Source organism: Bacillus rossius (assembly GCF_032445375.1).
Source record: "Bacillus rossius redtenbacheri isolate Brsri chromosome 4 unlocalized genomic scaffold, Brsri_v3 Brsri_v3_scf4_2, whole genome shotgun sequence".
Lineage (NCBI taxonomy): Eukaryota > Metazoa > Arthropoda > Insecta > Phasmatodea > Bacillidae > Bacillus > Bacillus rossius.
Genome location: NW_026962011.1, coordinates 6,875,226 through 6,899,551, shown reverse-complemented (window position 1 = coordinate 6,899,551; position 24,326 = coordinate 6,875,226). Strand labels below are relative to the sequence as shown.

Below are 24,326 nucleotides of genomic sequence, written 5' to 3'. Positions count from 1 at the left end.
AATTCTCGGATAGTATAAAAAGTTCGCCTGTATATATAGTTGCACAGAAAAATACAGTCCTAATGAGATATCAAATATAGCAAATAATACCGCTTTGCAACATAACGTCATGCTATTAGATGGTCAACGTTCAACTGTTGGTGTAATACACATACGCACACACCTGTGACAAAATGTGTAAAGAAATAAAATTTGTAGGAGCGCAAAACCTTTGTAGTACACAGTTAAAAATTATTATTATTTCTTTTACGGGGGCAGGAAATCTACATTACTGGCCAACTTATTTGAATGTAGTGGTTAGCTGTGAACGAGCGTTCTTGCAAAAGAGACCAAATCTGATAGTTTTGGCCACATAATCACCGCAGTAAAACATACAATTTGTATATCGTATATGTGTAGTGCACCAAATTAATATTTATTATAATTACCTTGGGTTGAACTCGGTTGCGTACGGGTTTCTAACTGAAATGTACCAAAAATAGTAATATTTATTCTCTTGCGCTTTGTTGAGGATCGAGTAGTCTTGGATGGGTGTATGAGAAAGGGACAGAGAGGCAAAGGGATTGGAAATCTAATGCTCGCCGAGGAAGAGTACACCCTTCCCCCACCCCCCTCTCCGCGAACCAGTCGTAAACATGACACCCCGCTGGGCGATAAGAATTCTGAGAACAGCGTCCTCTTTCCCACCCCCCTTCTTTTTTCCGCGCGTCGCTACATCGTTCAACCGTACTGCTAGTGCGCTCTGTTGAGGACAAAGATAACTATGCGTGTCTTTGCCCGCTCGCGAGAAACTCAGGATCTTAGCCTTAAAGAGTGACAATTATTAACACTGTACTTGAGGATGGAAATCCTTTGTATAGTAAAACTTCCTGTTAATCAGATCTTTTCTAGTAGACATCAACTACAAAACTCACAATGACCTTCTGTTGGCATTATAATGTTATACCTAGTATGTACTGATTGCACTGAAAGGTAGTCCATTTATTTAACATGTAGATTTGTTTTAGAATTATGAAGCAGGAAAAATTTCTATTGAGGTGCTTTTGTAAATGGTTATACTATTTTTGTTATTTTAATAAAGTTTTGTAATCTGTTATGGAAAGTTTTTTTCTACAACATGTGTTATATCTTGGACATACTGAAAGTATTAATTACATGTATGCATCGTTATTTCAGCTACGTACTGGATACAGTCGAAACGTAAACTTGGGCGTCCAAAAAGCGAAGCAACTAATTTATTGTACAAGTCTAGAAAAAAGAAAAAATTCAAGCCTATTGTCACTTCTACAACACATGATTCAGGTAAGTAAGTAAGTAAGTAAGTAAGTAAGTAAGTAAGTAAGTACAGTAAAACCTTTTTGTTGCGACCCCATTTATTGCGACCACCTCTCTATTACAACCCGATTTCGAGGAACCGTGAAAAATTGCTAAAAATCGAAGAAAATCGGACAGAAAATAAGTTTCTTGTGGTGAGTAGTGTGTTACTGCGTTTCTCTTGCCGAGTGCTGTACTGCCTTAGGCAGCGCATATCTAAAAATAGATACCACTTCCTGTAGACCACTGTCAGCGCTTAGCAACCCCCATTCCACGTCCCTTTGCCGGCAGGGTGCTGATAAAGGTTTTTGTGGCAACGTGTTTACGTTTAGCTTTTTGCGAGTGTCTAGTGTGGTACGCAGTTAGGGCAAAGAAAGCTACCTGCTGGATTTCTCTTGATTTTGATTACTATCGGTTGACAATACACAGCGACCGACTGGATGCACGCCCGCCTCGACTTGTTTTAACTGCCGCAGCGATGTTTATTTTGACAGCTCAAGCAATTATCTTTTCCCGTGGGTTGATAGAAAAAGGTCGCTTCACCCAGCATAAAAAAAAAGGCTACGCCACTTATTGCCCACGCAGGAAACACACTGGCTGCCGTCTGTCTCCCTTGCATTTATCTTTCTCCTAACATTCCACGTCTACAGCTGCCATATTTTTAAAGGAAATGTCCCATTATTTTTCTGTTATTCTTACATGAACATTATTGGAAGTATTAAAGCCGACACAAAAATATGCTGTGTGTTAAAATTAACAGATTTTAATGATCTTTCATTTCTTATTTTAAATTTTTTTTCTCTTTTCACATTTTGGTAAAAATGTCCAATATTTGACGGTTCCCGAGCATGTATTCGTAAAATCACTGCTTTGTTAAATCCGGGGTTCGTGACATCGGGGTTCTAGTGTATTTAACTACGGAAAGCAGAAAACGTACAGTAGAATCCCGCCGATGCGACCCCCCTCTGATGCGTCCATTCCGTTTATTGAAAAAAACGTAAAAAATTTGAGCAGAGAAAGTTGAAAATTTGAGTAAAATCGGCTGAAAAACAAGTCTGTTACACTTTGTTGGGAGCTGTGTGTTCACGTTTATCTTGGCGAGCACTGTACTGTAAGCAGGCAGGCATACAAAAGACGGGTAAAAATAGATACCACCCCTTTAGACTGTCCACGCTAGCCAATACCGGTAAACTGCGCGCATCACCTGATAGCATCTACGCGCGCGTCTATTGCCGTCCCGGTCCCGTTTGACGATTGTGACTCGTTTTTGAATTTACACGGACTCGTGGATTCGTGAAAACGAGTATAAAGCGAGCCAGTTTGTCGCTAATGAAAAATTATGAGATTATCCAGCAAGTGGATAAGAAGACAATTTCCAAGACGAAGATAGCACAGCAATATGGAATTCCGAAGTCTACTCTCTTCACGATTCTTAAAAAGAGAGAAATTATAAATGCAGTACAGAAGGAAGGCAGCAATTTGCAATTGAAAAATTTGAGGGCCGCGACGTATTAGGTGCTTCAAGTGTGCGTGAGAGATAAGATAAAGAAGGTGAAGAGGGCGAGACCTGCCAGCCAATAGGGAAACAGAGATAAAAGAGAGCGAGCCCTGCAGTTAGCGGAAGTGGTCAAGGTCGACATTTACCGTCACGCTCTCGCTAGCTAACGATGCTGCTGGTCGCCAGCCTCACACACACACGTGCACGCTCGCACGCACATACGCACATACGCGCGCGCGCCGCCGCCAGGCAGTGGCGACTGGCGAGTAGATGCGTGCGCAGCCAGCAGTTCCGCTCTCCTTTCCCTCAATTACCCGTCCTCACGTTTTTTTTTCTTTTTTTTTTTATGCTGTGAAGGGCCATGGAAAAGATAATTGCTTGAGCTGTCAAAATAAACATCGCTGACGGCAAGGGCGGGAACGCATCCTGTCGGTCTGTCGCTGTGATTATCTACTCCAAAAACATGTCACAGCATTTCAGGATAGCATTGTTCTTATATCTTTCGTTTATAGCAGAATGTTTTCTACCTGATCCACACAAGTTCCTTCGCCACGTTTTGAACGAAAATAACAACCAGCCGGCTAGCATAGCCGAACTCGCGTGACGTGAATTCTCTTAGCGTGAGTATTTATCGGAACCCATTGTTCGGGGTATGCGAGTCCGAGGTGTAATATGAATTTAAAAAGTTGTCTTTTTTACACCATAGACTAATTGAATATGAAATCTATGCGAACAAAGGTGTTTTTTTATGTATTTGGATATATTTGGCGGGAGGGGAGGGGGATTGGCCCGAATTCTCTATTACGACCGTTCCGTTTATAAGTCAGTTTTTCCGGAAACCGTGAGGGGTCGCATCAGCGGGATTCTACTGTACATGTAAACTAACACATATTTTCTTTAGAGGTGGCCTGTAGGGCAACAGACTTGTCATGAAGGTTGAGGTGGGTTTAAAGCAAAGCCGTCTAGCATTGTGAGTGACAGCATCCTGCCATTGTACGGCTGGTTAGCTAGTAGCGGTAAGGGAAAGGAGGGGAGGGGGGGGGGTGGAAATGAACTGAAAATTTAGGAAAACATCTATTACGACCCCCCCTCTATTACGACCCTATTCCTGGGAACCGTGAGGGGTCGTTTCAGAGAGGTTTGACTGTAAGTAAGTGTTAGTGTAAGTGTAAGAGAGTGTGTGTTTTTTTTTTATTTTTTGTAAAAAAATTATTTTGCTACGTGAAAATTTAACCAGATCCCTATGGTTGTAGAAGTTGCCTAAGAGGCCTAGTGTATCAAACTGTTTGTTCCCTTGCTTGTGCAGCACAGAATTGGTTGACTTGGTTGGTAGAGTATTAACCAATTGTCACGGGTTTTACTATAAACATAGGGAAACCCTAACAAGGAGGAAAAAGAACGTTTGCGGGTGGTTCATAAATTAGCTGCTAAGTAGAATTCATTCCAATGATAATTTATTAACAAGCCCAATAACACAAACAAGTATTTCATTGAATTTCAAACTGACATGTGTCTTAAATAAGCCGGGTCCTTGTGATGTCGAACGGCTGATACATGATCCCACTACAACACAAGACAGATGAATTAATACTCAGTGAATAATTATTGAACATGTAAAAACAATAGCCTTAATTCTGTCGAGGCGTGAGCTCGTCACCGCCTACGACCAGTACGCCGTCAATCTAAACTGCAGAGGCTTGAAAACTACGAAGTGTTAGTCACACTGAACATTTATAACCTTAATAACTAATTCTCTTTACATTAACTCCAGGTCCTTAGTCCATATATATTGTACTTTACATGTGGTTACATTTATTTCTTTAACCTTGCTATAGCACACAACCCTTCGTTAAGATTAACACCACCCACATTATTACTACTTAACATAGCACGAGACTATGTCTATACAATCAGTTTTATGTTTCTATTCCGCCGCTAACACGTAAAGCCTCCTATACATTGCTTCCGTAACAGGTAATTCTTATCGTGCGCGCCGTCCCTTGTGTCCGCAAATAGTCATGCCGTACGCACTGTCTTCGGGTCGTTATGGCTACGATTCTTCATCACATGATGTGGAGAGTTAAAGTCCCTATAGTTTTTAAGTGACGTGATCGGGTCGTGATAGTGTCACTACACCAGCTCGCTCAGCCCTCACGGAAGTTGCTATCGCGCGCCCTCTTGGTTTTGTTGTTGGACCTTCGAATTTAGTTAATAACCACTCTGAAGAATTTTATGCCCAATACAGCGATGCTTGATCTTAAATGTCTAAATTCCGGCTTAGAACTTGAAGAGGTCTCACCCAGTCAAAGACTTCTCTGTCCTCGGGCGGCAGCAACTCCGTGGCATTTTGACGGTGTAGGCCGGCGAGCGGTGTCGGAGCAGCGTGGCAGCCTGCCCGTTGATGTCCCAGTTCTGCTCATCGGTTGACTTGGCGTATGCCCTTTTATACTCGCTGCCTTCCCTGACGAGCTGGAAGAAGAACAGTCTCGTCTATTCGGGGGAAGCCAGCCCAACTTCCGTTTCCGTCCAGATCCGTGCGCAGCCGACTGCACACAAACTCGTCCGACGACGGCAGACCTCCTGCCGCAGTGTTTGAACGGCCGCGTGCTCACTGTTGCGCAGGTGGTATTCATTGACAAGTCAGGGGCACTAACCTTTACATGTGTACGCAGGTACACACGTTACACAATATTGAGGTCTGATCACACATTAGCCCCCAAGCATAACCATGCCTACAGCCAACAGTGGTACTACCATTTTTAGTACTTTCATAAATATGATTCTTCAGCATTCTGACTCTCAAGTCCATGCCACTGTTTAAGGGCTTTTGATGGTTTGGCAGACCGCTGTGGCAGGATTACCTTTTCGAATTATGTACACACCCTGATCTAATCCATCCATGGTACTTTTCAGTGGATGACTTCTGCTGCCTAATGATCTTAGTGGCTTCAGTTTGTGTGTTTGATTCTGCCATTGTCAGTGGAACAACAGCTCGAGTTCTATGATTCTGTTTCCTGGCCAACTCGAGTATATGGTCCTCATCCAGGTACTAGCATTACCTTCCAGTGCTCTCTTCCTACTTCATAGGCAAGACTCATCACTAAAGATGAAAGAGAATTATGTATATTAGAGGGTTTAAGGGAGTTTCAATCAAGTTAGTGTATTATTTAATACCAAAACCTAGAGCCACTAATTAAACATATTCTTGTAATTGTGGCGTAGAAGATTCGATTGCTGCAGTCCCAGGTGCCTGCGCTAAAGCATACACGTTTGAAGTAACAAGGGCAATGGAGGCAGCAGCAAAGCACATTGTTTTGTTTTTGGCATTTTTTATTATTATTAACTAACACATTCAGCTGGGTTTTGTCTAATTTATTCTCTTCTTTTTTTCTTTTGCTGTTTTTCTATTTCATAATTGCACAGCCTGCATTCTGGTTAAGAGATTTATGCAGTGCTATTTTTCCAGTGCTATACTTTGGATTACTGTACTATAGTAACAATTTTGTTAAATTTTTTTGTACTTACATATGGTAGTTTTATTGATCTATTCATTATTATACATTTAGATTTTATTTCAGCCAAAATTAATTTTTAGGAACTGTTAAATCTTTAAATAGAAAGCTTATGCTATGTTGATAAATATGGTTTGCATTTCCTGTAAACTCACAATAATTAAACTGAATAAAAAAGTTTAGATTTTTTTTTAGTTGAAATATTTTGGTGTCGTAAGCAGGAAATTAAGGGACATCCAGCACTATAATTATTCAAACGAGCTAACAAGTAAAAAAATGTTAATCAGTGCAGATTGTCCGTTCATTGAATGTTTTATTTTTAATATTTACGCTCATTGGAGTTCACAACTGTGCAGGCAGTGAAAGTGGCACCAACCAGTCGAAAAGTGTTTCCGTCTCGTCTTCGCAAGAACTTTGTAAAGAAGATGACCTGTCCCCCAAGAAAAGGAATAAACTGGTGAAGGAGCTGCCTGCAACTAGGATGAAGACGAGGGGAGCAAAGCTACCCAACTTTGCTCTTCAGATGAGGGCCGGCCATTGGACTCGTAGGAAGTCCGAGTCCACCAGCAGCATCGTGAACAGTAAAAGCAGCGCAGATTCTCTGAACAGGTACAATTAGCACTAATGTATAATTTTGCCTGAATGTAGCATTGCTAACTAGTGTCTATTGAACATTACTACCTACAGAATAATATCTTATCTAAAGTTTCTTTACTGCATTCTAAGAAATGCTGTAAATATTGGATTAAAATTTTTCCTTGTAGCTCATTTTCATTCACTGCTCTGCACACTACTATATTACTGTTTTTTTTTCCATACTAACATATAATATTGACAAATGGTGTGTGTCAGCTTGAGGCAAGATCAACATGGATAAGAAGAGAGAAGGATAACATTTAATGGAGCCAACTGAGACACTCATGGTGTCGTGGACCGACTTAGGGGAGCAGAGCAGGAGCATACGTTGGAGGAGGGGGGGGAGGGAGATATCCAAATCCCACCCTCCACCCTGAATTCCAAAAAGTCTACATTTCCCACCAACAAATAGAAAGAATTCGAAAGTAAACAGCCAACAAAGAGGTCCCTGAAATTAAATTCTGCATGTTCTCCTGGATGGGAGGTGAGAGATGTGAGTAGATATCTGTGGATTGAGGTTTAAAAGAGACTAGGGAAAGGTACCCTGAGAAAATCTGCCTGTGACCTGTTAGCTACAAGTTTATGTTACACGTTGATGTCTGGGAAAATATATGTACCGTATTTACTCGCATATAGGTCGCGGAAATTTTACCAGATTTGATGGGGAAAAAATGAAGTGCAACTATATGTGAAGAAAAATTTTTTTAAAATTTTTGAGGATTCTTTTTTTTTTTTTGCAATACAGTAGAATCCCGCCGATGCGACCGCCCTCTGATGCGTCCATTCCGTTTATACGACCGTTTTTTGAGAAACCGTGAAAAATTTGAGTAGAGAAAGTCGAAAATTTGAGTAAAATCGGCTGAAAAATAAGTCTGTTACACTTTATTGGGCGCTATGTGTTCACGTTTATCTTGGCGAGAGCTGTACTGTAAGCAGGCAGGCAAACAAACGACGGCTAAAAATAGATACCACCCCTCTAGATTGTCCACGCGGCAGTGTCTAGCCAAGCTCGGCGCGTCCACTATCCACGAAAAGCCGTCTGAGCTGTCATGTTATCTTACCCGCCCGCAGGAAAAGCCACTTTCTGCGTGAGAAACTGTCAGCATCCTCCTCCCCTCCCACACCGCGTGCGGCAAAAGCCAGCTTGTATAGTCCATTCTCGGTAAAATAAATATTATTATGGGCTTATACGACTGTCCTTTGCCGTTAATAAATACTTTATAAGTTTAAGTTATTACAATACTATTTTTTTATTAGTCACACAGCAGTTTCTGCTGAAAAATCACTAATACCTCGAATTTAGCAGGGCCGTAAATATATTTATTTTACTGCATAGTTACTTTTCCATCTGCATTTGAACGTGTTTTTTTTTCTTCTTTTTTCTTTACGCTGTGAAGGGTAGTGGAAAAGATAATTGCTTGAGCTGTCAAAATAATCATCGCTGACGGCAAGGGCGGGAGCGCATCCTGTCGATCTGTCGCTGTGATTATCTACTCCAAAAAAATGTCACAGCATTTCAGGATAGCATTGTTCTTATATCTTTCGTTTATAGCCGAATGTTTTCTACTTGATCCACACAAGTTCCTTCGCCATGTTTTGAACGAAAATAACAACCAGCCGGCTAGCATAGCCGAAGTCGCGTGACGTGAATTCACTAAGCGTGAGTATTTATAGGAACCCATAACGAAAACCGCTGTAGATATAAAAAATCATAACAGGCCTTTTTTATTCGTAATTAAATTTACTACAACTTTTATTCTGTTTTCGAGTTATAGTCTACAATTAAGACATTTTAAGAAGTCAGGAATCTAACTTGACTTCAATTTTCTATATTCGGTTATTACGAGTACTTTTTATCAGCTCTCGTAGTAGCGGAGTTTTACAGTATCCGTTAACTCTTTCGTGCACGGCGTGCCGGTCGTTCGCGTCATTAATTTACCGGTGCGACCTATATGGGGGGAATCTTAAATACCAAATTCAAGACCTCAAATTATGGGTGCGACCTATATGCGATGGCGACCTATATGCGAGTAAATACGGTATTTAACTAGTGATTATTCTTCTTGAATTTGGGTGCCACTACGTGGATGGTCACAAGGACCGGCTTGTGATTCTACCCCAGGGCCGTGATGTGGCCAGTGTCGGTTCTAGGCTCGATTCCCTCCTATGTTCTTATTTATACACCCTACCAACCCACTCTGAGCGGCAGGCTTGCTGTTACTATGCTGAGGGCAAGTATCTCGGAATGAGAGATAGTCAGCTATAAATTTGTATAAACCTTTATTTTGGCACCCTAAAACTTGTCTCAAAACCTACTTAACGTAGGGTGTCGGCGACTACAGATATTCCAAGGTCAAAGGTCAAAAAAATCATTTTTTTTTTACAAATTTATTGCAAATATCTCGTTTCCTATGAGTTTTATGCTATTTGTATTTATTATTATAAATATTGTAGACAATTTAATTCTCTACAACTTTTGTTTAAACATAGGTTTTATATTTTGAACCATTTTTGAGATAGAGGGCAGAGCGCGCGTAGTGTTTAACTATTTAGAGTATCATTTGAGGTTAACCTGTAGTCCCAATTAAAAACACGCCGTATAAAGTTTATAAATTATTGATAGTTATATAATTCTAAATAATTTGCTTTTTTTTTTTAACTATTATGTTATAATTAATAATTTTTTTCAATAATTCAGTATCTATTCATTTAATAACACTTACCTACTTGTGTAATTATATAGTTATTAAAGGAAATACCTTATATTATTTTTTTAATTCTAATCTTATTTATACTAATTACTTCCTAACTAAATAAAAGAAAAATAATTAAATTTTTAATTAATGTTTTTATTGAAAAATACCATTTCATACATTTATGAACATTGAAATTTAAAAAAAAAAAAATAATAATAAGAACTAAAAGTACTAATCGGGGGGCACGGCAGTGCCCCCGCCAAGTCGAGCGCGAAGCAAACACTGCCGTACCATCCTTTACTGGAACCATTTCGCTGCATTTTCAGGCCCCTATTTGAGAACCTCTGGATAAGACCAGAACGCAGAAATTGTCATCCAGTAAGCTATAAAATCACATACTTATAATAAAAAATTTCAAGTCTGTAGGTCATTTAATTCCGAAGTTAAGCGAAAGCAAAGTTTCGAATTTATGACACTCACTCACTCACTCACTCACTCACTCATGATCATCAGAATAGAACTAGTACTTCCCATAAACTCAGAGAGCTAAAATTTGGTACAGAGTTAGGGTTTAATGGCCACATAAAGGGAAAACTATAAAAACTAGGATAATCAAAGATCTGGAGTACCTGGTGACCCTTATTTGAAAACACAAGCGCCCAACCAAACTATTAAAGATCGACATACCGCCTTTACAAAAAATATTCAACTGTGTTTGCCTCTTCATTTGAAGTCAAAAATCGAAGGTCTGAAGTATATGATGAAGAACCCTCAGCTTGTCTCAGCTGTATTAGAGATATGGTAATGCCCCCTTCTACTATTGGTACATAAAAAAATCGACTGTCATTGCAAAATTCCAGCGTAGTGGGACACATCTTCTAATTTAATCTAGCCTATTGCTTCCCACTGCTGGGCGAATGCCTCCCCTTCTGCTTTTAATACGCATATAAATAAAATTAAAGGAAAACTCTGGATAAGACTAGACTGGCTTTTATACTTATACTACAAGTTTACAAGAAGAAATAGTAGAATGATTAACTTTATTCTACTCGAACATTACACAAATTAAATAAACAAATTACACTAAAATATTAAATAATTTCGCTCAAAATTTGGTCAAAATATAAGTCATTGGACTAAGAGTGGCGGTGATACCCGCACACGTTGCTAGATGGCGCTGACTCTGTTTTAAAACGCGCTTACGTTTGTTTTTCCGATAACCTTATATTGCGAAGTGGCAACCGGCCGCGTTACAGTTGTTTACGACATTCTTCTACTGAGCTTGAAAACGTTTGCTAGGGATTAGGAGGGATTATTTGCATTTTGTTGATTTCGCTTATTATTTCATAAGGTTAGCTAAGGTTAATTAGCAGGTTGTTATTATAACAATTTGAAGATTTGAATAGGTTAGGAAATTTATGATTAGTGACGGATTACTGATTATTACTTAAATATTAGATTTAAAAGTACTTTTAATTGAATACTTTATTTAATTGTTAGTTATTTAGTACTCTTAGTTTTCTAGGTTTAATTTACAGTTAGGCAGTACTTCGAATCGTGTTCGTGTTTATAAGTAAGTACTTTTCTAGTATTCTAGGTTTAGTTTATTTAGGTATATATTACTTTGTTTCGTTTTAAAATATCATTAATATAGCTGTATTTCAGTACTAGGTAGGTAATACCTTTGGTTCAAAGTTCATTGATAATTAATTATATTGACACTTGTCTAATAATTAAGAGTTAACATTTTGTATATAGTTTGTATATATTGAGTAGGCTGAGTATAATATTATCTAAGAGTTTTTTTTATTAAGACAAAAGAAGTCATAAAGATATAGGTTATTATTGTTTTAGTCTAAATATTATCGGTATTTATGATTTGTTGTCCATATACTAAAGGTCGTTGAGTTTATTAGTGTTTGATTTCGCAAGATACTATCGTAAAAAATGTTGATAATATTAGAAGACGACGATGAACTTAGTGGCTACCAAGTAGTTGGTATGCCCAAAGACGGGTCTTGTACTCTTATCTCTTCCATTCAGTATCTTTCTTGGTGTCAAATAAGAAAATCTAATAAAATAAATCAATATGCCCACGTTTCTACAAAAGGAAGTGAAATCCCACCAAAAACATTCTGTAAAAAAATTAGCCAAGTCTCGATGGAGCTGCTTGTTTATCTCTAAAAACTAAAAACTAAAAAGTAATGAAATCTAGACAAAGTCGTGCCAAGTCTAAGGTTCCTTACTGCGATTTCTTTATTATTATAGTTAATGTTGTGTGACTTGGCCGTTGAAGGGTACACAAGGGTACAAAACCAGGTGCTCCATGACACAATTGCACCAATCTATCGCCAGAACCGCTACCCATTGACGATGGAAAATTGCCACTTGGAAAACGTTGATTCAATAACCAGTCAATTGTAGGCTTGATAAATCTGCGTATTTCAATAATACTTATGTGTAGGCGAGCCTGAAACAAACAGTATAAAAAATTATTTCCAGTACAGACAGACTTCTAATCATTGATAGAAGTCCGTCTGTACGTCTATTTTATGTTAGATCTGTAGTCGATTTGACACTCCAAAAAGAAGAGAGCAGAAGTCAGCATTGTCAATGCTGAATGCATGTGTTGCACAATCAACAACAGCCTAAAATGATACACTAGCGTCCAATTACCTATACCAGTATGGGCTATTATCTCGCTTAACAAACAGATATAACATTACGTGTAAACAAAATTGACTTGTACCCAATAACGTATAAAGAATGTTCAACGGACAAGTCACACAACATTTACTATAATAATAAAAAAATCGCAGTAAGGAACCTTAGACTTGGCACGACTTTGTCTAGATTTCATTACTTTTTAGAGATAAACAAGCAGCTCCATCGAGACTTGGCTAATTTTTTTACAGAATGTTTTTGGTGGGATTTCAATTTTCTTCTTCTTCATCATCGTCTTCCAGTCGCCGTAAAATTTCAAATTCCTATGTCTTCTCGTCTTCAACGACATGTCTCCAGTTCTTCCAGGATTTCGGGGTCAGAAGTATCGTCTTCATTGATATCACTCTGATATGGTGAAGCATTAAGACAAGCTTGCCCATCACACTGGCCGCAAGCTAAAGAGCACTGCAACCCTACTTTCCTGCATCCACATCGCAAACCACAACCATTCTTGCAGTTGCAGAATATTGTGTTCAACAATTCCTTCGGAGCTGGTGGATTCATTGTCATAACAGGTTCCAGGAATTCATCACGCATTATCCAACCCCAATTCTGTTCTAAATCATGCCCTAACCAAGTCTGAACTTGATAATAAACACGGTTGAAATGTTGGTGAGCTGCTGCACTCGTTGGTGGAAGATTTGACAACTGCAGAGGTTTATTCAGTTTTGTTAACTTGATGAACTGTGCATAGCGAAGACGATCGATACAGTCCTCAGATTTTGGAGCATTATAGATTGCCAACAAGGTTCCTCATATTGAAAAAATATACGATTTTTCACCAATTCTCCGAAAGTATCACCACGTTATTCTGCTTTTTTTTTATAACATTGTCTTTAAACTCAAGAGTACTCACTGTACTTATCTTGCGTCTACACTTTTCTTTTTTATTTGTCTCTGCGGCCTCATCAGCTATTTCACCACAAAATTAACACTGCTTCTTGAAATCAAACACTTCACTTAGTCTTTTATGGGGTACAGTTGGAGAAGCTGTAGTTTCGTCTTGTTCTAGTTGCCGTTTTGCTGCTAGTATACAATTTTTAATAATGTAAGCGGTTCGGCACTTTTCATGCACTTGTACAGAGGTTACGGTTTTTAAATAATCAATAAGACAGTCGTTTCGTTCGATACTTGCAGTTCTCAGAGTTTTTATACAACGCACTACATTAACTAATGATTTACCTTACGAATCTGACTTTTTACATATAAAACACAAATTATCCATAACTCTTAAAATTGTATGTCCATATTTACCAAGATACAATTCAAAACTAACAGATGACAGTCGTTCCTTGAAAAAGAAACCGGTCGTGAGTAAACAATTGAACATCTGTCCTTTCTGGCTATCAATAAAAAGGTTTGTATATACAATAGAGATCCATTGTCTCAGGTTTACTTTTTAACGTTTTAAAAGAATCTAAAAGTTTACGGATTTCAATGTAGATGTATTTAATTATTTTCTACTTAAAATGTAATTAAAGTATTTCCCTTAATAACTTTATAATTACACGAGTAGGTAAGTGTTATTAAATGAATAGATACTGAATTATTGAAAAAAATTATTAATTATCAATAATTTATAATTTTTATACGGCGTGTTTTTAATCGGGACTACAGGTTGACCTCAAATGATACACTAAATAGTTAAACACTGCGCGCGCTCTACTCTCTATCTCAAAATGGTTCAAGATATAAAAAAAATGTTTAAACAAAAGTTGTATAAAATGTAATACTTTAGAATATTTATGATAAAAACAAATAGCATAAAACCCATTGGAAATGAAATATTTGCATTAAATGTGTAAAAAAATCGATTTTTTGACCTTTGACCTTGGAATATCTGTAGTCGCGGATACCCTACAATAACATGGTGGCCACTCACAGTCACCAAAAATATTCCCTGATTTTTCCCTGATTTACCTGATTAAAAATTCAAAATTTCCCTGATATTTACAATTACAAAAAAAAAACATACTTTTGATGAAATAATATAATATTATAGAAAGAGATTACTCATATTTTAGCACCCTGCTGTATTTTCTTCATTATATACAAATGGAAGTTTGTTAAATAACATAATACATTTTAAATAATTATGGCTCTTTACATTATAGCGTCCCTTTTGTCTAGAGACCGGAAAAATTCGCGAATTCATTTCGCGATAGGCTAAAATACAAATAGTTATACCTCAGTGCTGCCTCTGCTATTGGCTCACTACTCACCTGGATGACTCTGGGCCAATGAGAAACACCCGACCAAAGCTTTATCGAATCTCAGGCTGCTACGTTGGGACGTCTCACAAGACAGCAGCCAATGAGTGGGTGGTATTTGACCGAGTGTACGCAGAACTATGGAGTTCATTCTACAGGTCATTGAACCCGCAAATTTTTCCTGTCCCTAGTAATGGGGTATTTCAGTGGCGAGCGCTCAAACATTTTTTCACACAACTTTTGATAACTGTTCTTACATTCATTTTTGAAGTGTAACATTTCTAGTTGTGAAATATTCTTAGTCTTAGTATTCTCAACAAGGGATAACAGTACAGTGCAAATTTTACCTTGTGTTTGATTTAAAAATGAAACAACTAATGGATAAATCTTCACTGCATTACAATCAGTACTCCCATCTGTAGCTAAAGCAAATGGTCCACTTACTAAAGATTCAACAGTTTCAATTTAGTTTCACCAGCAATATACTCCACTAAGGCAGATGTTTTTGTTCTCGCACAGCTGTATTTCTGTGCAATTTTTGAGTCCGGAAACATAGCTCTATACAAATTACCCGAATGATCGGCTACTGCTATCGGTAAATTGTGTTCTACCAAAAAACTTGTAAACAATAACTCTGTGTTTGTTACTTTCGTTTCTTCAGATGTAGCGAAAAAGACGATATAGATTTATTGCTCGTCACGGCTTTAAAATGTTCTGCATGTTTCTTTGATTCAATATGCCGTCTACAGTCATCCCTTCCACCATGTGAAATCGAAAAGTTACACGTGCATACATTACAAAAGTGTGGCGTTCCAAAACATTTGAAGATGACAAGCATGGCCATTCTTTTGAATAGTTTGGTCGAAAGTTCTGAAGAATAACATTCTTTTTTTTGCCCCAGATACACATTGTTCTGTCACACGCTTCATTTCTACAACCGGCACTGAAGAACACAACACTATCGAACAACATAAAATGGTTTCACGTCTGTAGACACGACAAAAACACTTTGATGAAAAAAATGGCTTTCAAGAAAGTAATTAACACAACACAGGTTAGCCAAAGTACCGTAAAAAAATTGTTGTGATGTAAGTAGCTAACAAACGAAAAGTCCAAGAATATGTATTAGTTGTATCGTACAACGGACGTAATACCGTACCATCTATTACAAAACACAAGAATTAATCCACTTATTTCGACAGTACATGCACACATTTATTAGTTCTGTTATCTGCGCAACCACGTGATATATTAGAACTGCGTTCACGAAACACGCACACCAGAAATGGAATTTTTTTTCCGTTACCCAGCAGCACAAAGCCTCGTTTCCGTAATAAACCAGCGATGTTCTGTAATTCCGTAATTCTGTGTTAAATCATAATCATTACGGAAAATCCGTAATGGTTGGCAGCTCTGCGGAAATATACATGACACAAAAAATTCCCGGTTATTGAAAAAATTCCCTGACATTTCCCTGATAATTCCCGATCAACGTGATTTCCCTGATAAATCCCGGTTTTCCCGGTGAGTGGCCATCCTGAATAAGTAGGTTTTGAGACAAGTTTTAGGGTGTCAAAATAAAGGTTTATACAAGTTTATAGCTGACTATCTCTCATTCCGAGGTGAAACTCCTAATTTTCCTGGACTATGATCGATGGTCGTCACGGCGCGCTCTAGTCGTCCCACACACCTTAGGTGGTGTTTCACATGTGGTCGAGCAAACAAAGTATTCACAGGCTTCTAGTAGAACGGCTTTTTTTTAAACAAATTCTTCACAAGCGGTATGCAAATACAAAAAATCTATGCACAATTATACAATAAAAACGCAATGGCAATTGATTGGCTTGCGTGCAGACCAGGGCCCCTGTTCTAAGAAAGTAAAGATTCAACGTTTATTTTTCAAATATCCATTGCTAGACTTAAATATTTGGGCTAAACAGTCTTTCATCCGGTGAAGGCCTCGAAGATGAAAAGAAAAAGTTTAAAATGTACTTACGGATGGTGGATGCTAATAGATCAGAGGTTGTAAACATTGAAGTCCTTGAGGTGTGGTAGTTGCTTCCTACTCCAGGTGGTAGTTGAGAAAGACTCAGGGTTGTCAAGGTGTCATGGCTGCAAAAAGCTTCCATATTACCATTAGGTCACGAATAATTAGGTGATGATGATAGAGAAGTAGCAAAAATTTTGACATTTTTGAAATGTTAAAATGTGTTTGCCGGTGTGATGAAACCATCCTATTCTGTCATAATGGCATTTATATTTTATCTGTTTTTTTTTTTTTTTTTTTCAAAATAACTAAAGTTAAGAGGAAAAATACCTCACTATCTGGGAATTTAGCAGTTTTTTTTCTTCTAAAAAACAGAATTATTTTTGCAATTTCATTCTACATTGTTGTCTTTTTTTAATGAATAGGCTACAGCATGTAACAGTAAGGAGGAAATAACCAATAATTAATGAGAGCAGCTTTATTTGACATAATAATTACACTAAGCCATGAATGTTAACTTCAACTGGAGTCCAAAAATAGGTCCTGTGATTTGTCAAAACATGTAATTTTATAAATCATTTGTACCGCAAACAGTGGTCTATATTTTTTAATCCAAAATGGTGGGGTATAATGTAACTCAGTAACTTTTTGCCTTACAATAAAAGTAACTGAAAGTTAATTGTATGGAGTAAATATCTGAAGCCTGCCACGAGGTGTCTATCACAGATGGTTTGATGGCGGAGTTTATTTACTTTTGTAACTTTCCCATCAACGATTAGTAGGGGCAGGAAATTTTCGCGAAAAAATCTGAACGCCTACTAGACTGGAACAAGGTAACCCACACCAGCGGTTTCTTCCTTGTGATTGGTGGCCGTCTGCGAGAGAAGTCGTTGCCTTGTTTGCACGAGCCACTAAGGACGAGTTTGCTTCCACACTGAATTAGTGTGATTGATTGTTGTAACAATCGACATGCACCTCAAAGTAACTCACCCAATCACGAAACACAAACGATGCTACAGTGTTTTAACTTCCAGCTACTCTCGGAATCTTTTCGCGAAATTTTCATGGCCCTAAATCGTTACGAACCGACATTTAGGAAGTTGGTGTGGAAACATATTAAACTGTGTGTTCTTATTGTTTTGCACAGAAAAAATTGATAATAGGCTGGTTTTAAGAACATTAATTAAAAATTGGAGTCCATGCACTTTTTACAGAACTCATAATAATCCTTATTTATTTCGGTAACTTGTAGGAATTTTTTATTTATTTTTATTATGTAGCAGCAGCAGCCCCACAGTGGCCGAAAAGAAGCCTGAGACTTGCCAAGAGCCAGTTCCAGTTGAAGCCAAAGTAGCTGCCCCGGCGAAGAAGGTTGTGAAGTGTGACGTGCAGAACGGACTGCAACTTGACTCAAATCCAATATTCTGGAGCAAAGAAGACCTGTACGAGCATTTGGTGAACACCAGTGACTGCTCTCACTTAGCAGAAAAATGCAAAGACATGGTACGTAAATGGTAAAACATTAGAGTATGGGTATGAATATAACGTAACCTAAGGGGTCGTCCATTAATCACGTGATGTTTTTTTAGCAAATTTTTAACCCCCCCTCCCCCCTAGTGATTTGTGGTGAGGTTTTAGACTACCCCCCCCCCCCCCCCCCCCCTCAATAAATCACGTGTATTTTTTGGTACAATATATTTTTAAAAATTTCAGAATATTATCTTTAAATATAGGTATTCTGTAGCGGATCCAGAGGGGGGGCTAAGGGGCTCAAGCCCCCTCCAAAAGCATCTGGGTCCACTATTGTTTTAGTGTTTGCCTTGATAAAGCCTAGCCTCAGCTGGATCAAGCCCCTCCCAAACCAAAATCCTGGATCCGCCACTGGGTATAATCTAATTTAATTCTGGAAAATTAAGCACAGTGATAAAAATGCTCAGACACACATTAAGGTTGCGGGTTTATTCTCACTGGCATAAAAATTATAAAGGAAAGGCTTATATGTGATTTATGCATGTATTCGGCACCAAAATCACAGTCTTACTGGCGACTGGCAAGCCGAGCCGGGTGGTTCATGTTGCGGCGGGCGGGGATATTGTTGCCTGGCTACGGCGAGTCAAGGTCATGCGTCGTATATTAGAGCTTTACTGATTCTTAAAATTTTGCCGATATGCTGATATACTGATACAACTGTTGCAGATGCACCAATTCCAAACCAATACAGGAGCAAACACATTTTGTTTAATAAAAAAAAATTTTAATTTAGTAAATTACCAAAGAAAACTATACAGTGCAAATGCACATGTGTTTTAGTTTGAAAACAGAACTTAACCTCTCTTTTTTTTTAACTCTTAATTTTGGCTTGTTTTCATTTTTTTGACGACGACCCATTAGGCCATTAGTTGCTTAATGTAACATGAATTTACTAATGGAGCCTGGTAAATTTAATTATTTAATGTGTAATTATATAAAATAAGAATTTAATAATAGGTAACGATGAAATATATTGATTTACAAAATGTAAAGATTAATAAAAGGAATTTAAAATGTCCAAATTTATGAGTCTTTGTAAATGTTAACAATTACTTTACCAACTTAACGTGTGCTGCGGAAAACATTTACGGTACCAAACATTTATACATGTGGTGCTTTGCACAGGAAACAGTTAAAAGTAATTGATGGTATTTGAAGTTCTATATTAATTGTTTATTTTTTTTTTTTAAATTCAATTTTGAAAACTATGTAACTTAATTAAAACATGTCTCCGTCACTATATTACGAACATTTCTTTGCAGTTCAGGCAGTTGGTATTTTCTGTTATTTGTAGTGGTAGCCATGCTCTAAATAAAACAAGTTTTTGTTCTTATCTATCTTTACCGTGCTGGTGATATATTTATTTTTGATGTATTAGATTCAAGAATGTCATTAAAACACAGGAGTTCAAGTTAAGATATGTATGGCTGGCAAATGTAGCTTAGAAATTATGCAAGTTCAAAGTATGTAATAGTATGAAAAGTGAAAAGGGTACTGGTGGATTTTTAGGTTATGACGAGCACTTTAATTTTTCAATAATAGCGGCCAAAAATTAACAAGTGTATCGTGAATCAGCAAAAATGCTGATTCAATTAAATATTAGGAAAATCGACTTCTGCCAAACTTACGTACAAGGTTTTGCATTTGCAGTGATGATAGGTTAATTTCCTACGAAAATCTATTCACGGTCATTACTGTTTGAATCCAAACAAAATATGAATGTAAATTAATTAAGGTGTTGTGTTAAATTTTAATAAAGTTTTACTAATTTTATTATGTATGAATTTTAATTCCTAATGAGATTTTTTTATTTTCCAGCATATTGATGGCCATGCATTCATGCTGTTGAACTTCCCAAGTATTAGAGAAAACATGTTCATGAAGACATCAGATGCTTTGAAACTTTGCCGCTACATTGAGCAGTTTAAGTTTGCATTTTATACACAATACAGACCTTTAAATGTGTGATAATAACATAGAAAATCTAGCTGTGATATTGAAGAATGAATTTTCAAAAGTAATTGTGTTGTGTTTGCATAACAAATTTTATGTTGAACTTTAAGTTGAAAAGATTAAAAAAGCTATTCTTTTAGAATATTTTAAAACAAAATATGAATTTAATGTTTGAGAAACCACAGATTAAATTATGAAATATAAAGATGTTTTAATATATATATCAGAATTAATTAAATGTTATGTGATTATTTACATAATTCAATCAAATATTAGAGCATTACTGAAGCAATATGTTGATTATAATGCCCACATATATTGCAACAGGCACAATTAACAACATACATGGTTAGTCATTTAATTAAAGAAAGAAAGCATGTTAGTGTTAAAATCATCACCTGTCTAAAATTTTATGAAAACAATGTATTAATTTTTTTAAGCATCCTATATGTTATCCTAAGAATATTTTGGTCATAAAGGATAAATATAATGCCTACCAGTTAAAAACTTAATTTTAGTTGCACATATTGTATTTTTCGGTTAGTAAGACAAGAATTTCAAGCAAGTTTGGGCTTTTCGGGCTACTTTGCTCTAACCTTGGATAGTTTTAGGATTATGCCAGTATATACACACACACACATATACAAAGTTCCCATTCCTACATTCACATGATTTCCTCATGAAATGCCACCGAAAGATTCTATTTTGTAAGGCTTGTTCAACTTTTCCACCAACAACTAAGTGATCTCATGTCTTATATGAAGGTGTAAATTTATTTTCTAGTTTTCATTGCTGAAAAGCTAACCTCGCATTATATGCCGGAAACTACTGTTTTAGCACAATTGTCTCTTGTTATGTCATAATCTGTTTTTGGGAGAATAAAATTATGTTAGAAGTTTTGGAATCCTGTAACATGTTTAGCCCTATTTTGTGTAGTCTAAGTTAATTACCAGTGAAATGGGAACTGGCATTACAGATTTCTGGTTAGTAAGAGTAAATTAAATGCATGGATGCAATTTTGAAATTGTTTGCATCAGTGCTTTGTGTATTCTGTATTTGGTAAATACTTGCTGCTGTTGCCAATAAAATTCCTGTATGAAGGATATACGGTAGCTACTCCCAAGAATCAAGTAAATATATTTTAGAATAAACTGTCGGTTACATCTACTTTTTTAAATCTAAACATTTGTAGGTTACTTGCTGTCTATGTACTCGGCATGCTTACGATACACACTTCTCACCGACTGTCAATCCAACTGTGAAGTGCGTACTGCTTGCAGTCTGCCAAATACACTTCTCGATGAAGATAGTGGCAAACAGAAATTAACTTATGAAAGCTAGCTAAACTCGTTAAATGTACAATTTAATTTTTAAACTAAACTAAATATTATCAGATACCAGTATTTAAAATAGTAATGGTTTCAACATACAATTATGCTGGTAATCCTTTAGCGTTTAGCCCCATATTTTTACTTGCATTATAACATTTTCTTTATAATTTTTGTGACTAAGCAGTGACTGAATTTTAATACGCCATAAACAAACAGCATGCTATCTGTTGAGAAATTAAACTGCTGATCACACGAGCCAAGTATTGATTTTTAAAGGCAACGATGCTAACGCATGCATGGAAACATAACCAGTATCAAGTTCAAAGAAATAAATCACCACAGATATTTATGGAACTAGATATAGTTTGTGTAGTTATTTTGACTTTCAGATGTGAAAAAAAAATCAACCTAAATCAAATCTTTGTGGATGTACAGTCCAATTTTCTTTCAAACTAATCCTAATGACTAGCCATATTGATTGTAATACAAATATAACGAAGAATCATTTCGTAATATTATATTCACAATGTTGCATAGAAATATGCATACATTATTTATTTTTTTCTTTATTTATTGTACTTTCTACACACAAAGTAATTTACACTGGTACACCAAATATGCAATAATATGAAGTGATGAGTTGAATTCACTTTTTATGAAATCCAAATATCAAATTTTAGTTTTAAAAAGAGTGCCTTCGGCCAAGAGTCAGGAATAAAATAACAAGTGAGCAAAAACAAAGTTATGAAGAAACATTCAACCCATGATTTTTTTTTCTCAAAATAAAAAGAAAGGATTGAAGACATAAACAATTTCTTAATGTCAAAATTGTTCCTTGAAGTGCCAAAGAAACGTTCCCAGAGAATTGTGGCTGGTGGCAGATACAAAACATTTCTTTCATAGCTTTTGTACAGATAAATAATGTTCTTGTCAACTACGTGGGTACTATTGTGTGAATTTATAAAATTCTCTGTCTCAAATATTTTCCCCATACATCAAATATTTTGAACACTAAATACCTATTTTATGGTAATTGAAGATTATGATTGGCCCATCGTTACAAATAACTTTGTCAGTGATGTCTTGAATCTTTATGGGCTAGCACTAAATATTAAACACAAAATCTTGGATATTATCATCTCAAATATGTTTTGTGTAATATATTATGTCTATCACAATGCCAAAAATTGATTGGTGATTGTGATGTCAGTGTAGGTGTGTGGATGTCATTAAGTAATGCAATATTTTATTTACCAAATAAACTGTAAATAGTACTGAATAGTTATAATTTGTGTGCATTTAAATTGGGATAAGCATGAATTGAAAAAATGCAAAATTCATGGAGCATATCGTACACCGAGAATAATAGGGCCACATCTAAAAAAAAAAAAATTTTTTTTACATTTTTGTATAGTTGTAATGTCTATGGCCATATCTATTCGGTATAACAATGTAGTACAATAAATATTCACCTGAGATGAGATATGTCATATTTTAAATTTGTAAAACAGAAATCAGAATAATACAGCCACATGTTGACATGCGGCCTTATTATTCGTACAGCTGAGGGTGGGTTGGAATATACCATGGCCATATTTTGACTTGTGCCATAGAAACAGTGCCGACATTATGCACTTCGTGATTGCTGAGGCTAAGAATAAACTTTCATTTATTCACTTTCCTGTAAAATTTAGTTTTTTTGAGATGTGGCCCTATTATTCTCGGTGTGCGATATTTTCATGAAAAAATATCCTGTGATAATTTTTTTGGTTTTTAAGTTAAGTGTCTTCAAACATGTGACCTAGTGTAAAAAAAAATATATATATATATAATTGGTTTCACTGTGGTGTAATTTTTACCTGTCAACTGATACAAATTACTTTATTTTATTTGTTTAGTTTGTTTTACATATACTAAGTCTAAATGAAAGTAATCTACAAAAGTTACATTTAAGGAAAGGAAAAAAACAAATTCTAATATACTCTTTTATGAAACTTGCTAGAAATTATCATACAAATATTAATTTTCATATTATTTTTATAAAAAGTACAAACTCAGTTTTATCTTTATAAAAAAAATCACATATTTGCACAAACTTAAATGAACAAATTTTTGTTAGTAATTTTTTAAGCACACTAGATTTCACTATATAAAAATTCTCATGTATATGTACAGTTTTGTAAATATTTGTATCCAAAGCACTATCAATGTTTTAAAAGACTATCAAATATTGTGGCTATATCAATAAAGTTTGTGTTGACCTTGCTTCCCATAGATGTTAAGCAGCTCCTTGTAAAAGACCTGTGTCATTTATATGTAATTTTAACATTTCTGTACAATTTCTGTGTATTCTACTTAAAATATTGAGTTCCTAATAATGTAATAATTTATGTTACAAGCAACTTTTGTACTTTAGAAGGGATATAAAAATTTTGTTATGTCATGTAAGAACAGTTTGATTGCCACCGTATTTCTACTTACTGCAATAAACCACATTTACTAAATGCATAAATATTTGTATTTATTTACTTGTGTTGTAATATTGCATGTTGACAATACCACACTGAAATGCCAGAAAAATTATGATATAACCTTAACTGAAGTAGTCATTGCAAATTTGGAAAATGAAACATAAAATTATAATGTATTACAAAAATGGTTTTGTGTATGATTATGACTTAAATGCCAAAGAATAATATCTTATGTTTAAATTTCATATTTCTACACAAATTTCAGCAAATGAGGCTCATTATATTGTTAGTATTTCCTAGTTAAAACCAGAGACTACGTGGCCAGTTTACCAAATAAAGCTAACACTGACTAGTTCTCATCAGTTGTTACTTCATGCAAGTAACTTTAGTTAATGTCAAATGTTCCCATTGGTAAAATTCACAAAAAAAAATCCAAAAACTTTTTAATTTTGTTGCGTGATAAC

General features: G+C 36.1%; 1 protein-coding gene across 2 annotated transcripts in view; it reads left to right on the top strand.

Annotated features, from left to right (window-relative positions):
- LOC134542405 (scm-like with four MBT domains protein 1) overlaps positions 1-23,895 on the top strand; it is a 60,504-nt gene extending 36,609 nt beyond the window's left edge. The window contains exons 13-16 of one of the 2 annotated variants that reach the window (XM_063386614.1): positions 1,177-1,302; positions 6,681-6,933; positions 17,861-18,080; positions 19,926-23,895. In XM_063386614.1, the coding sequence (XP_063242684.1) occupies positions 1,177-1,302; positions 6,681-6,933; positions 17,861-18,080; positions 19,926-20,075 (749 nt within the window). In that variant the 3' untranslated portion in view covers positions 20,076-23,895. Of the gene's footprint in view, positions 1-1,176; positions 1,303-6,680; positions 6,934-17,857; positions 18,081-19,925 lie in introns of both variants that reach the window. The other variant, XM_063386613.1, reaches the window with a different exon arrangement.
- The last annotated feature ends 431 nt before the right edge of the window (positions 23,896-24,326 follow it).